At 40.4% G+C, this 12,850-nt stretch overlaps 2 protein-coding genes across 10 annotated transcripts in view; one reads left to right on the top strand and one right to left on the bottom strand.

The window, feature by feature from the left end:
• Positions 1 to 3,012, top strand: part of LOC116428254 (uncharacterized) — a 51,776-nt gene extending 48,764 nt beyond the window's left edge. For 5 of the 7 annotated variants that reach the window (XM_076366545.1, XM_076366548.1, XM_076366547.1 and 2 more), the window contains 2 exons: positions 1,376 to 1,523; positions 1,986 to 3,012. In XM_076366545.1, the coding sequence (XP_076222660.1) occupies positions 1,376 to 1,523; positions 1,986 to 2,082 (245 nt within the window). In that variant the 3' untranslated portion in view covers positions 2,083 to 3,012. Of the gene's footprint in view, positions 1 to 1,375; positions 1,524 to 1,985 lie in introns of those variants that run through there. The other 2 variants (XM_076366549.1, XM_076366550.1) reach the window with 2 other exon arrangements.
• Ars2 (arsenic resistance protein 2) lies at positions 2,290 to 12,187 on the bottom strand. Of its 3 annotated transcripts, none has more exons than XM_031979643.2 (16): positions 11,864 to 12,184; positions 11,332 to 11,476; positions 10,949 to 11,227; positions 10,530 to 10,724; positions 9,189 to 9,255; positions 8,865 to 9,112; positions 8,614 to 8,786; positions 8,405 to 8,536; positions 7,896 to 8,137; positions 7,675 to 7,815; positions 7,365 to 7,613; positions 7,116 to 7,286; positions 6,756 to 7,018; positions 6,377 to 6,652; positions 5,891 to 6,013; positions 2,290 to 4,443 (listed from the first exon to the last, which is right to left on the bottom strand). In XM_031979643.2, exons 2-16 carry the CDS (start codon positions 11,451 to 11,453, stop codon positions 4,365 to 4,367), a joined length of 2,760 nt encoding a protein of 919 aa, XP_031835503.1. In that variant the 5' UTR covers positions 11,454 to 11,476; positions 11,864 to 12,184; the 3' UTR covers positions 2,290 to 4,364. The 3 variants fall into 3 exon arrangements, with proteins under 3 accessions (XP_031835503.1, XP_031835506.1, XP_031835505.1); XM_031979646.2 differs by having other exon boundaries at positions 10,949 to 11,215; positions 11,864 to 12,181; XM_031979645.2 differs by lacking the exon at positions 2,290 to 4,443 and adding an exon at positions 4,683 to 5,642 and having other exon boundaries at positions 11,864 to 12,187.
• Positions 12,188 to 12,850: the final 663 nt, after the last annotated feature.

Below are 12,850 nucleotides of genomic sequence, written 5' to 3'. Positions count from 1 at the left end.
TTTTCACTTGGCGCATTGTCTTTTATTCTGTCAACACATTGCGTACTGGTAACGAGAAATCTAGTTTTAATATAAAGACACTTATCTATGCAACTTGGCTAATTACCATAATTTTGAAAAGAATATAAAATTTCATTCGAATTGATTATCTATTTAAAATATATTACATAACAATATATCTGAGTTTTTCTATGTATAGTGATATAAGTTGACCTCACTGAAAATTGCCATCACAATTCAGTTTGAAAATCAACTGGTACACAATGTGTTAAAATTGAAAATGTTCCCACTTCAACACTTACTGAATAACAAAAGAAAAGATAAATTTGATGAAGCTTGACACTTAGCCAACCGAATAAGATCCCCCACTTTTCACTTAGCAACGTGTTGCCTCTTATCCTGTTTATCTTTTCTGTTATTCAGTAAGTCTTCAAGTGGGATTATTTGCAATTCATCAAATACAATCCTAGTTTGTACAAAACAGTTTCTAACTGAATTAATTGAATCAGTTCAATTGAAGATAATGGAGGAGGTTGTAGTTATAGTTCCTTTTAGGCGGTCGTCTAAGTGTTAGTGATCAAATGAATGAACACTTTTCTCGAATATTCATGATCAGGCTTATCCTTGTATGTTCTGTTTAAATTGAATCTATCTGAACTGCGCACAGTGTAACTGCCAGGGTATTTATATCATCTCCATTCGTCATTGAGACTGCCGCATTCGAAGGGGTTCAACTAACGTCGAGCGTCGAGATTTCACCGTTAGTCTTGACAAATGCACCATTAGCAGCTTCGACCCTTTGCACTCGGAAGATTCTCTCTGGATGCATACGGCGCTTTCCAATTAGACGTAGACATTACTTGGAACGAACTAATGAGAAAACATACGTAGATTAAGTAGAAAATTATTTCACATATTGATGTTATACAAAACTCAACTCTTAGCACTCCAGGTTGTTTTCTAATCAGCAACTGCAACTAATTTTTATAGTATTACTAGAAAATTAGAAATGCTATATTTCTTAGATCTTTTATTTTACTTATATAATCTCTTTTTATTTTCATTCTCCAATCACAGACAAAATTTGGATGTGTGGAAAATCTAATAATTTTAGGGTAGTTTCTTTGATTCATTAAAATATTTGATACTATAACCGGTGCAATATTGGAGCCTACAGAGTTCAAAGGGTTAATATCATGTATAACACTTTGCAATTTTGTTGCATCGAATCACATGGTGAACGTCACCACTCGAGTGCAAAGGGTTGATAGAGAAAACTGTCGCACGCGCTCGCTTCCTCCGCTTTGATTAACCAGATCGACGAGCCTCGAGCACTCAGGGCACGCCGATCATTTTGTATTTGACAACCCCGCAGCCTGTCCATCGGAGAACGAATTCGCGTGCAACGACGGACAGTGCATATTGAAGGCTCGCTTCTGCGACGGCCTGACGGACTGCGTCGACGGATCCGACGAACCATCTGGCTGCCAGGAACGTTGCAACAAGCACGAATTCACGTGCCAGTAAGTCCCTCAGTAACACCTATGGAATTGAGACTTTATGTTCACCCGTTAGATACATGAACAGTATATACCAGGTGGTACAGATTAATCTCGATTCCATTTCCAATTTGAAATGAACATCTTATCATTAATTATTAATGATCCAGTGTTTCCCAACATTTTTTTTGCTCCATCTAAACATTTCTAAAATTCTTGTACTCCCTGTATAACATATATATTATATTATAATATTAAAAATATTAATATATAATATATATAATATTATATATATTATATTAATATATAATAATATATATATTTATAATATTTATTATATTTCTGCCATTTTATTTACACGTGTAAATATTGTAAAATATATGAAGTGATATTTCAAATTTCAAATTGCCCCACGTTGGGAGACACTGGTCTAATCCGATTAATAAATATTTCTGATTGCACAAGCAACGCTTCACTTGTACACAGAAACAGTAGGTGCATCGCGAAGGGGATGAAATGCAATGGGATTGATGACTGCGGCGACGGGACCGATGAGAGGCACTGCAAACACCGATTCCCATGATCTGCCCTGCCGGCCGAGCGTATATCACAGTATTTTTGTTACGAGAAAGAGTGACCAATGTAATTAATGTATATGTATATATGCTCTGTGTGTGTGTATGTATGTATATGTATATATATATATACACACACACACATATACATATATATGCCATTGTACCGTATAGATTACGCAGTGATGCATAATAAATTGTTTACAAGCGGTATATACAGTTGATGAAATTAGGAAACGATATAGTTTTATTAATGTATTATAGAGTCGATTACAATGCTGTTCTCTTTTTGTACCGCGACGAGCAACTTTTCTCAATGGAACACCGTATATAGGTATTGTATGTTTCCTTTACAGAGTACTACAGATACACAACACGTATTTGTTTATGCATTTACGCGCTCTCCCCTGACATCACCATCCAAACAAGAGATATTTTTCGTCGCGTTTGTACACACATTCGAGATTTATGCGAGTCTTCCAGAAGCCAGGCCGATCACACGCCGCTCTGTAAATTCTTGATTTCAATGTTTGTGTATTGATTTTTATCCTGTTCACGTCGTGTATCACTATGTTCATCGATAGACTGTGAATCTTATACTGATACACGTTAGCACTAGATTTACTGACATTTACTGTACTATGTTCTACTGTTAGAAAAATTGTTGTCCGTTCATTTAGGTCTTAGAAATTAGAGGCTTAAGAGTAGACAATTAGGATACATATTTTAATAAAAATCGACCTAAACGTTTACCAAATAATGCTTGTAAAATTCAGTGAGTGAAATTGATTCGTTCAGTAAATCTAGTGTTGACTATGTTAAGGACCACTGAAATTTGTTACTTATAGAACCCTGTAACTGTTAACACGTTGAATGCCGTATTTCATACAACAAAATACCCAAAACGAAAAAATATAATATTAAATGATTTGATTGAATTGCACTGTTATTATTGCATGTTCATCCAGCTGAATGTCATCGCATTATTTATAATATAGAAATCTTTTCAAATAATCATAGTTTAACTGAGTGAACTACAGTAATCCGATTCGGCTGGGGGTCACCGGTGACCCACATGACATTCAATGTGTTAAAACGAATCCTCTTCTGATCCATTGTTAAGAGATTGGAATCTGTGTAAGCATCCGCAGTCTAATCGTCGACATTCAGATGTGTAGAATTCTGAACATTGTACCTGCTATGATCTGATCATACACAACGACTCGTTTAAATTCTCAGCAGTGTAAACGGTACCACGAAATACAATGCATTAAAGTAACTCGATGACTTCTAACGCAGTAATTCGGATAATGACAATATGAACGTGACACGTCCTCAAGTCTGATTAAATCTACATTGCACTGAATGCATCAGTGGACAGCAAATGTTCATGTGAAACAGATAAAGGAACCAAATGAAAGCTCACTAGACAAGAAAGTATGTTCAATGCGTGTCTCACTCGACCGAGATTTTTATTTTACTGGATTTCATTCAGCAGCATTTATTGTAAATGCATAAAAACTCGCGGCCCGAACGCCAGTTACGTGTAATGAAATGTTGATCAGTTTGGCTATTGAGAGACTCTCACGTATAGCATATATTTTTGTATACAGTGGATTGCCTCGTTCCTGTATAAAAGCTCCGAACATATACGAGCGCATGGAATTTCTCGCGAAACTCTGCTAGTCCCTTATCTAAATAAGAAGTGATCAACGCGATAAATATATACAGATACACAGACTATTACCAAAAATAGTCGATCAAACTCTTAGAGCACGCACCACTTGTAACAGTAATAATCACAGACGTCTAATGAGTCTTCCTCTAAACCGAAGAGATCAGTGTATCTAATTCTATTTCAATTATTGAAAGCTTAATGCAACCATTTACTGCTATGCATTCACATATCCAAGGAAGAACCTTTACAATCAGAATTCCTAGTAGCTATCAGAAACTGTTCCAACTGTTTACAACTCGCAGGTACTTTAAAGTAACAGTATCATTAAAATATTCTAAACCAAACACGTGTACAAATTGTTTTAATACAAATTTAAAGTACCAGTCAACGAATCTTTGGGGATAATTGAACAACCAGGTTACATGTTTCTGTCATAAACATTTCTGTCGCAAGTGGTGCACGTTCCCAGAGTTATAGACCGTCTATTTCAAGAGCGTCCTGTGAAATAACGCAGGTTCCGAGGACGCCGTTAACATAGAACGGGGTTGGCCTCCGTTCTCCCGGAAACAAGCGCGGTTCCCATGGATCCTCTCGAGTGTCTCGAGGCATGATTTAGAGAAACTCGTCCGGCTCTCTCGGTGCGTCGAGATCGCGATAATGAATGACTGGTCGGAAGTCTCCTCCACCGCCACTGCAACGTTGAACAACAATTAGAACGTGTAATTCCAGTCTGAGAATAATATTAGACAAATTGAACGTGCACGTATATGTATATGTATATGCGTACGCCTGTGACGTGTACGTACATATATACATACACACCCATAGATTCATGGTGAAGCCGACCAACAAATTGCGTGTGACATACGACCAACTGGACATAGGAATTCGAACGGAGACATGGGATGAAAGAAAATAAAAGCACACGTGTAAGCAGTAACAAATAATTTTATTTGTTAGTCCTTTTCTGGTAAGATTACAGCATTCGCCAATCTTTTCTCTCGACCCCCTTTCGTTCCCCTCACTCTTTCTCTTTAGAATATGGAACGCGGCACGAGGCGGTCTCTTCGTTAAAAGTCACGGCAACGCGTTTGGAATTTCTTTCGACACGTTGAATGCCATGGTCACCGGTGACCCAAAATTGAATTACTACGGTTCAATTAACCCTTAGCACTCCATGTTTTGTAATCTATCAACTGTAACTAATTTTTATAGTATTCTAGTAACTAATTTTTATAGTATTTGATTTTCCTTGTTAGTGCAGAATTTGGATGTGTGAAAAATGTAATGATTGTAGGGTAGTTTCTTTAAGATTCATTGAAATATCTAATATTATTCCTGGTGCAATATTAATACAGAGTTCAAAGGGTTAAACGATGATCATTCGAAGACATTTCTATGTTATAAATACTACTATCTAATGCGGTGCCATTCAGCTATATCAACCTGCAATAATAATGATTGAAACAAATGATATATTTTGTCCATTTTGTATATTTTGCTCTATGAAATCGGCATTCAACGTGTCAATGTACCCTCTCTCTCCGTTAGCGTGAGCAAAAGTGAATCCCTTTGTCAAACAAAAAGAAACGTACTGACGAGACATTTCCACTTTTCATTGTTCTCTTGAGCATGTAATACGCGCGACGAAAAAAAGAAACAGTCACAATCAATCAATTAGACTCTGATTGTATCACATAATCCAGAAAAGAATCTGTCGGCATAGAGATGTCCGATATTGCAAAGGATCTGTCTCATTGCCTTTAAGCCCCGAGCAAAAGAACTCTAGAATGGCGGTACAGACTCGATTAAAGTTAGAACGTGTCCATGTCTAGCTGGTCCAAGTCATTATAACTAATAATAGGCCTCGAAGTTGAGTCCGGAGCAGCCCTGTAAAACAGCGGATCATACCACTTTCAATACACGTTGCCAGAAGCGACAGGAAAAATGAGACGAGAGAATTTTGAAACGGTACCGCGCGACTGACGGTTCATTTGTTGATCATTATTTTTTTTTTATTTTTGTCGGTTTTGTCGGTCAGCCGGCCGGATGTCCCGGCACGTGTCGGCCACGCGCCGCAGACTACCTCGACGCGAACTGCGAGCCGCATGCGACAGGAAAGGGAAAGGAATCCTTACCGTCCTCTATTGAAACCACCGCGGCTAGGACGCGGCATTCCAAATCCTCCGCCGAATCCTCCGCCGTAACTGGACCCATAACCTCCTCTGCTGCTGCCGTAACCACTCCCGTAACTTCCGAACCTATGCAGTTAGAGTCACAATCAGATGAATCAGAAAGAAGCTAAGAATGGAACGTTGGATAAAGATACTTTTAACAGAACAGTCGCTTGAACTTTTTATATCTCTATTAACTTTGACTAGTGTTTGGTCCAGTCTTTAGAGAAACTATTGATTAATTATTAGTTTAGCAAAGGCTAGAGTATTCTGGAACGTTGGATAAAGATACTTTTAACAGAACAGTCGCTTAAACTTTTTATATCTGTATTAACTTTGACTAGAGTTTGGTCCAGTCTTCAACTATTAGTTTAGGTTTAACTATTGATTAATTATTGATTTAGCAAAGGCTAGAGTATTCTTGATAGTACTCTTACATAGGACACTTACGTGGAACAACCGTAAGGATTGAATCCTTCGCGCATACCCTCCCTCGGCGGCGCCTTGTTGCCAGGATGCTCGGGCAACTGCGGCCTCTTCGGATCCCTCAGATAATTGTTGAAGTACTCCGCTTCTGCCTTTACCTCGGCTACCTTCTCTCCGTGCTTGTTGAAGATATGTTTCCGGATGAAGTCTGGACCCTTGAACTTCTTACCGCTCAACGGGCACAGCCACTTGTCCTTCGACAGCTCCTGCGTGTTCGCCTGAACGAATTTTTCTACCTCACTGATTCAACGGTTAAGGAAAATCATCGGGGACACTGATAAAGATCAATGTTTAGGAAACACTGAGATAGATACTCCTTTCTTAATTAGCTATAGAAGGATACGTTTCCGCATTCTTGGCGCCCAATTTGTCAAACTCCTCCTGAGACAAGGTAGCAACCGGCTGCAGGAAAGCAGCCATTTTGCTCTCGAAGTTGCGACAGTACTCTGACAGTTCAGTACTCGAGACTTTAGCGGTTGGAGGCGAGCCTCTGACGTGCATTATACCACATCTGTTCGGCATCTCGTCTTCATTAGGGTACTCACAGTGATTGTAGTAGTCAACAGAGTGAACTATTCGCAGATAGAGGATCAGTCTGTCTAACACCTACAGAGAAGATACAGAATTCAAAAATATTGAAAATATTTTATCTAGATTGTAAACGTCCAACATTTCTCTACATTTTATTCAGCTGATTGCTTACCTTGACTAGAGTCGGATCTCTTTCTATTGGACCGTCTCCGTCGCCTCCCAGCTGTCCTTCCTCCTGGTCGCCAGACATGCCTAACAACTCTTCTTCCTCGGCGGATGCTTCTTCTATCAAATAATCAGTTATGTTCTTCAGTACCGGGTTCTTGGACGACAGTCCGAACGCCTGTAGAAATAAAAAGAGACGTTACATAAAATATATCTCACAGTGTAGGGCAAGTATAGACGAATCAATCAGACTCACAGCTTGCTCAACTTCATGAGCATTTTGCGCGCCTTTAGTGTCTTTGCTGTCGTCCTCCTGTTTGGACGTATTCTCTTCCTTCTTCTCTTCGTTCCACAGACCTACCCTGTTGTCCAAATTGTGAACAATCTTCGCGCTCAATTTGATATCGTGTCGGACTATCTGCTTGTGCGACGTTAGGCCGTTCACAGTGCGAATGCGCCGCGAGAGATCTCTATTCACTATCGCACCCAACTCGCAGTCTCTCAGCTGCGTGAACCAAATTGCGTTAGAAATGTTCACACGTTTGATCAGCACGGTTTAAACTTACTCGAATATTATTCAGACTCCAGCATATCTCTTTTATGTTCACTTGTCTCTCGAAGGACACCCATCCTCTTCTGAACCATCTCCTTTCCGGCTGAGGATCCGCTATGGCAACTCGTAAAAATCCAGGAAACCGTTTACACATCTGTTTGGAAAGGAATTGTTTATTCGCGACTGCAAACAGGGTGGTAAGGAGCGTCTCAGTCTTCCAGACGGTTCACTCACCGCTTCTACTTCTGCCTTTGTGATAGTAGGCGCCAAATTGCGGAGAAAAATACTGCTAGTCTTGTGCAACGCTCTAGGTTCTTTTTCTTTGTCCTCGCTGGCTAAGTCGATCACAGCCTCCGGCTCGATCGCGGACTTCTTAGGTTCCGGTGGGTCGCCGTCGGCTTTAGTCTCTTGTTCTTCCTCCTTTCCGTCTCCTGCGTCTACGTTTTCGTTGCTCGCGTCCGCCTTCTCGCCAGCAGCTAAGGCCAAACGCGTCGAAACGCCATAAGTTTCTGTATTCTCATTGACACTAGATTCACGAATATTTACTGTATAACTCTATCATTCTTAGAAAGATTGATATTCGATTATTCAGATTTTAAAAATTAGAGAGTTAGAAGTAGACAGTTAATATACATTTGTATAACTGAATCATCCAAATGATCAAACATTTTCCAAATAATGCTTATAAAATGATGAGTCAAATCTAGTGTTGACAAACACAATACACAATTATCAATACTCACAAGTTTCCTCTTTCGGCGTGCCAGGCTTGTTACTGTCGCTACCAGAGGAACTACTGCTGCTAGAACTGCTGCTGCTGCTGCTGTTGCTATCAGTGCGTTTTCTTTTCTTGGCATTAACCTCTTCCAATTTACCTGTTGCATCGAGACCGAACTTGTGAATAATAGAGCAGAAGAGAATAATATTTCATGTCAACAACAAAAAGAAATACCAGTTCCATCCATCTCGTCATCTTTCTTCGTTTCCTCTGCACCCTCCTCGGGTTTCTCAGTCTCCTCCATCAAGCCCTCGTCCTTCTCCGCACTCTTCATCTCGGTGTCCGCGCCCTGTCCGTTTTTAAACGTTTTCTCTGCACGGGAAGCCTCGTCCGACTTGCTCGCGTCACTGTGAAATCCCAGAATAAGATCAGCTCGCGTTTCCCAGTCCCTTTCTCAATTTCTCGCGCGATGGAACTTCATTTACTTGTTGTCCAGCTTCTTATCAGCTCCTGCTTTACTCTTCGCGTCCTCTTTGTCCTTGGCGACGTCTTTAGAGATAATCGGATTCGACGGTTTCACGTCCAAAACCTGCAAGTCTTCTTCGGTGCCACCCTCTAGCTTAATGACCACCGCGTCCAACAAATGCAGCAGAGCGTCCGCTTGATCGGCGTCTATCGAAACTTTGTCGATTTCTCCGACGTCTAGCATTTCTAAGAAAACTTCAACGCGTTTCTGTGGGAAAAAAATAACTATGAAGTATGGATCGTTGGGTTATCGAAGATGTTCTGTGAACTCTGGAGATCGGTACCTTGAGAGCTGATACTTGTTCTTCCTTTCTCTTCACCGACTCTTCGGGATGATACTTAATTTTGAACCTGGTAATCGACAGAGAAGTTGGTATTAATCTCGACTTTGAAATAGATTTTCTTCGATAAAAAAAAAAGCAAACAGACGTACAATTCGTATGTGGACTTAAGGTTATGGTTCGTTACGTTTGAAAAATAATACCGGAATCAAAGATATATCGTTAGTTGAGATTTCTCGAGAGAATTTTCACGCGTTTCTAGAAAAGCACAGCGTGTACGCTTGTCGATCGAAATCATCCGAGATCGCGTACGATTACCATAGACAGAAACGGAATTATATTGAAGTATTATAATTTATATAATATTATATATATATATATGTATATACATATATATATGTACGTATAATTACACGATACTATTAGATTGTATTATTACATTGTACCAGAGAGAGAAAAATGATAAATTGACCGAGAGATTGGCCGTGAGAACGGGCGTTGCATAAAACAAGATATATCACGTCTCCCTCCTGCGCGTTCAGAACAAACAGTTCCACGTGATCAAAGATTTAAACTTATTGCCCCCGGTTTCGTTCGAGGCACGATTATATACAGAATTAATCAGTTTTACTGTCAACATTGTCAGTTACAGAATGAAGCCTCACCTGTAGGTGTTATTTATACTCGCATTCGGTTTTCTCGTCGACTCAGAGATCTCTATTTGTGAACGATAACGTTTTATCGTTTCGAATTCGTGAGAGTAATTAAACGGGTTTAGAGCGCGGCCTACCGCGAGCAGGTTTGGGCTTTGCGCGCCCAGCTCGCATATTTCATTAGCTACCTAAACAGACACTTTTTTCGAATCTTCTGCGATGCGCGTCACGCGGTATGCATAAAATGTACGGGAAAAATAAACGAGCGAGACGACCTGTGCCCAAGACAAGGCGTTGCTGGCTGTATGCTGTAGGGATAGACAGAGAGAGCTGGTCATATTGGCTTGAACATTACCGATAAAATGGTGTCTGCAATTTAGCAAAAATTATAAAGCCACTACACCCTCATCTCCTTCTGGACCAACGCGTGTCCCATCGTTGGCGGACACGCGCTGGGCCAGAATTCATTGACATTGTTTAGGATACAACGATTATTTTCTACAGTGGACAAAAAAAATGGTCTTCTAGACAGTTGCTTTTTTTTTAGTGAAACATTTTTAGTGTTTTAGTGGCAAACAACGTGCGCCGGGCCACTGTAGAAATTAATTGCTCTTTTACATCCACATTTAGGTACGGCTGAGTTGCATGTTACGTTGGACGTGTATCAAGCGGATGACGAAACGAAATATACCATTCCTCGTCCTTGTGAGCGACGAAAAATTCGTTCAACTGTTGCCTCCTGAACTCCAGCTTATACTCGTTGTAACGCTTGATGGCCTCCTCGTCGGTGATCGTGTCCTCTTGCGTGCCGAGGAACGCCTTGAACGACATCATCGGCGGCTGAGTCTCCACGTTCGAGTTACTGAAGTTCCCAGCCACTTCCCGACTGCGCCAATAAACGGAAATTAAAATCAGTTCAGCCGGACGCGTCACGCGCGAGAGCTACCTCAAACGAGCCAGCAGGCGTGGAGTAAATCTACTCCTTTTTTGCATAATCACTGTGCAACCTCTCTTTTTCATGACAAGCTGTTGATATTCTCGACATAAACGTTCAGAAAAAGAAGAACATCGACGTAAACGTAACATAGCATAATGTGACAAAACACAAACCTGCTGCTGTTACCATGGTTCCCGTAGTGATGATTGCCATGGTGCGGGGGAGGATAATGATCTGGACCCCAAGAAGCAGCTCCGCCGCCTCCACCGCCGTAATAATCGTGCCCGTATCTGGGACGATCGTCCCAGTCCGTTCTCATTCTTTTCATCGGAGGCGCCATTTCTTGTGACCTAGCCGGACTATATCTATCCCGTCCCCCGCCTCCTCCTCCACGATATTCTCTATAATCTGGTCGCTGTCTAGGTCGACTGGACCATTCCCTGGAGTAATTACTAACATTATAACTATAAGAATTTGTTTCCATTGGCTACAGAAGCGTAAAATTGTTTATTCAGCTTTGAGAAAGCATTCGAATGTTAAATGCTCTTATAAATACCTGTCAACCCAATCATCCCTTCGCCTGTCATCTCTACGGCCTTCCCTCGAATAAGACTCAGTCCGTTCTCCTCTAAATTTGTCCCTCCTCTTTCTATCATACTCGTCGTCCGAGTCACCCATTGTAAAAAAATGTTTCGTCAATTCTGAAACGCACAGCAGGTGTAGGCATATTTGCAACGTATTTTAGAGGTCAACAAGTCACAGATTTCAAATCACTCCATACCAGATGGAGGTTAAGTATACAACAAGAACGCATATATTCCCTGGCACGCGATTCGCTACTATTTTTGAACATTCCTCGTTTGAACTGGACGCGAAAGGATGTACGCCGCTAACAAAACGTTTGGCCGAGAGCCATTGCTCGTGAATTAATTTTCGAGCAAAGTATTCGAATAACGCGCGAATCGGATTCTTAAAACATCCGAATCTGTTGCGTTTCGTCACTTGTGCCAAATCGTAACGACCGTACAACGGAACTGTGCGTATTATGCGTTCGCGTACAACGTAAATAATAGACATGGGAGACTTACATATATCAGGTACACCGTTAGGAGAAATTACAGTTCGGGCATAGATGATTTTTGTCGCCCGTTACCGTGCGTCACCAAAATGCCCCCTTTGCCCGAAGGTGCGGCGTCAGATCGTCTCCATCGAGGTTTAGTTCTCTATCGATTTCTCATTCACGTTCGAGACCCGCGAAATTCAAACGTACTCGTACAAACGTAAACGCTTTACTGTTTACACTCACGTCTCGTTTGTCCCTTTATCAGGAAGCAATCCTTAAGTGCAATTAAATGAAGATTATATTGACACTTAAAATTGCGACTGTACGTCACATACACTGAACACCTAAATGGTCCCTGTGAAATAACCTGGATTACAAATGAACAAACTTGAAGCTTTCTTAACTTCTGACACGTGAAATTAAAACTTAAAATACGTACTTTGAAACACAAGTGGTGACGATTCGAAAGAATTGATTGGATAATTGAAATTGCAACCGATTGTCTCCTATTTCGAGATCTAAGATGGAAGACGTATATCGATTTCCTTATAGGACAGGAAACTGAACTGAAAAGATTGAAAGGTTTCTAATTATAGTCTGTCTAAGAAAACGAGGCGATAAGTAAATAAAAATGTGCGTTACCTGATTTTTATGCGATTGAGATAATCGTATGCACCGACCAATTGCCGTGCTTAACACGATTGGTCCATGTGTTCGGTTCAACGTATCATTGGTGTGGAGCCAGCTAAACGATATAAATATATAAACGAGTAAATAAAAACAACTAATTATTGGATTCCCTCGTATAAATGAACTTGAACTTCTAACACGTGTCATTTCATCTCGGAACATGCTGTCAGAGAAATGTTTAGCTGGAACAATATTGTATGTTTCCTGGCCAGCATCCATCCGATGAGAACGGATCTAAACACACCAGAAACCGGATATTAGTATGAATGATAAATTAATAATAAAGAAACTTGATGAAAAATAACGATGAAAATTTTTATGA

This window comes from Nomia melanderi, chromosome 4, assembly GCF_051020985.1.
Source record: "Nomia melanderi isolate GNS246 chromosome 4, iyNomMela1, whole genome shotgun sequence".
In the NCBI taxonomy this organism is placed as follows: domain Eukaryota; kingdom Metazoa; phylum Arthropoda; class Insecta; order Hymenoptera; family Halictidae; genus Nomia; species Nomia melanderi.
This window is presented reverse-complemented; position numbering and strand designations above follow the sequence as displayed.

Bases quoted from the DNA above. Each gene is read 5' to 3' on its own strand.
- Ars2 (XM_031979643.2), bottom strand. From the start codon at position 11,453: ATGGGTGACTCGGACGACGAGTATGATAGAAAGAGGAGGGACAAATTT. The intron at 7,287-7,364 runs GTGAGTCTGATT...TTATTTCTACAG, and splicing joins CTCATGAAGTTGAGCAAGCT to GCGTTCGGACTGTCGTCCAA. The intron at 6,014-6,376 runs GTAAGTGTCCTA...CTAACTGCATAG, and splicing joins AATCCTTACGGTTGTTCCAC to GTTCGGAAGTTACGGGAGTG.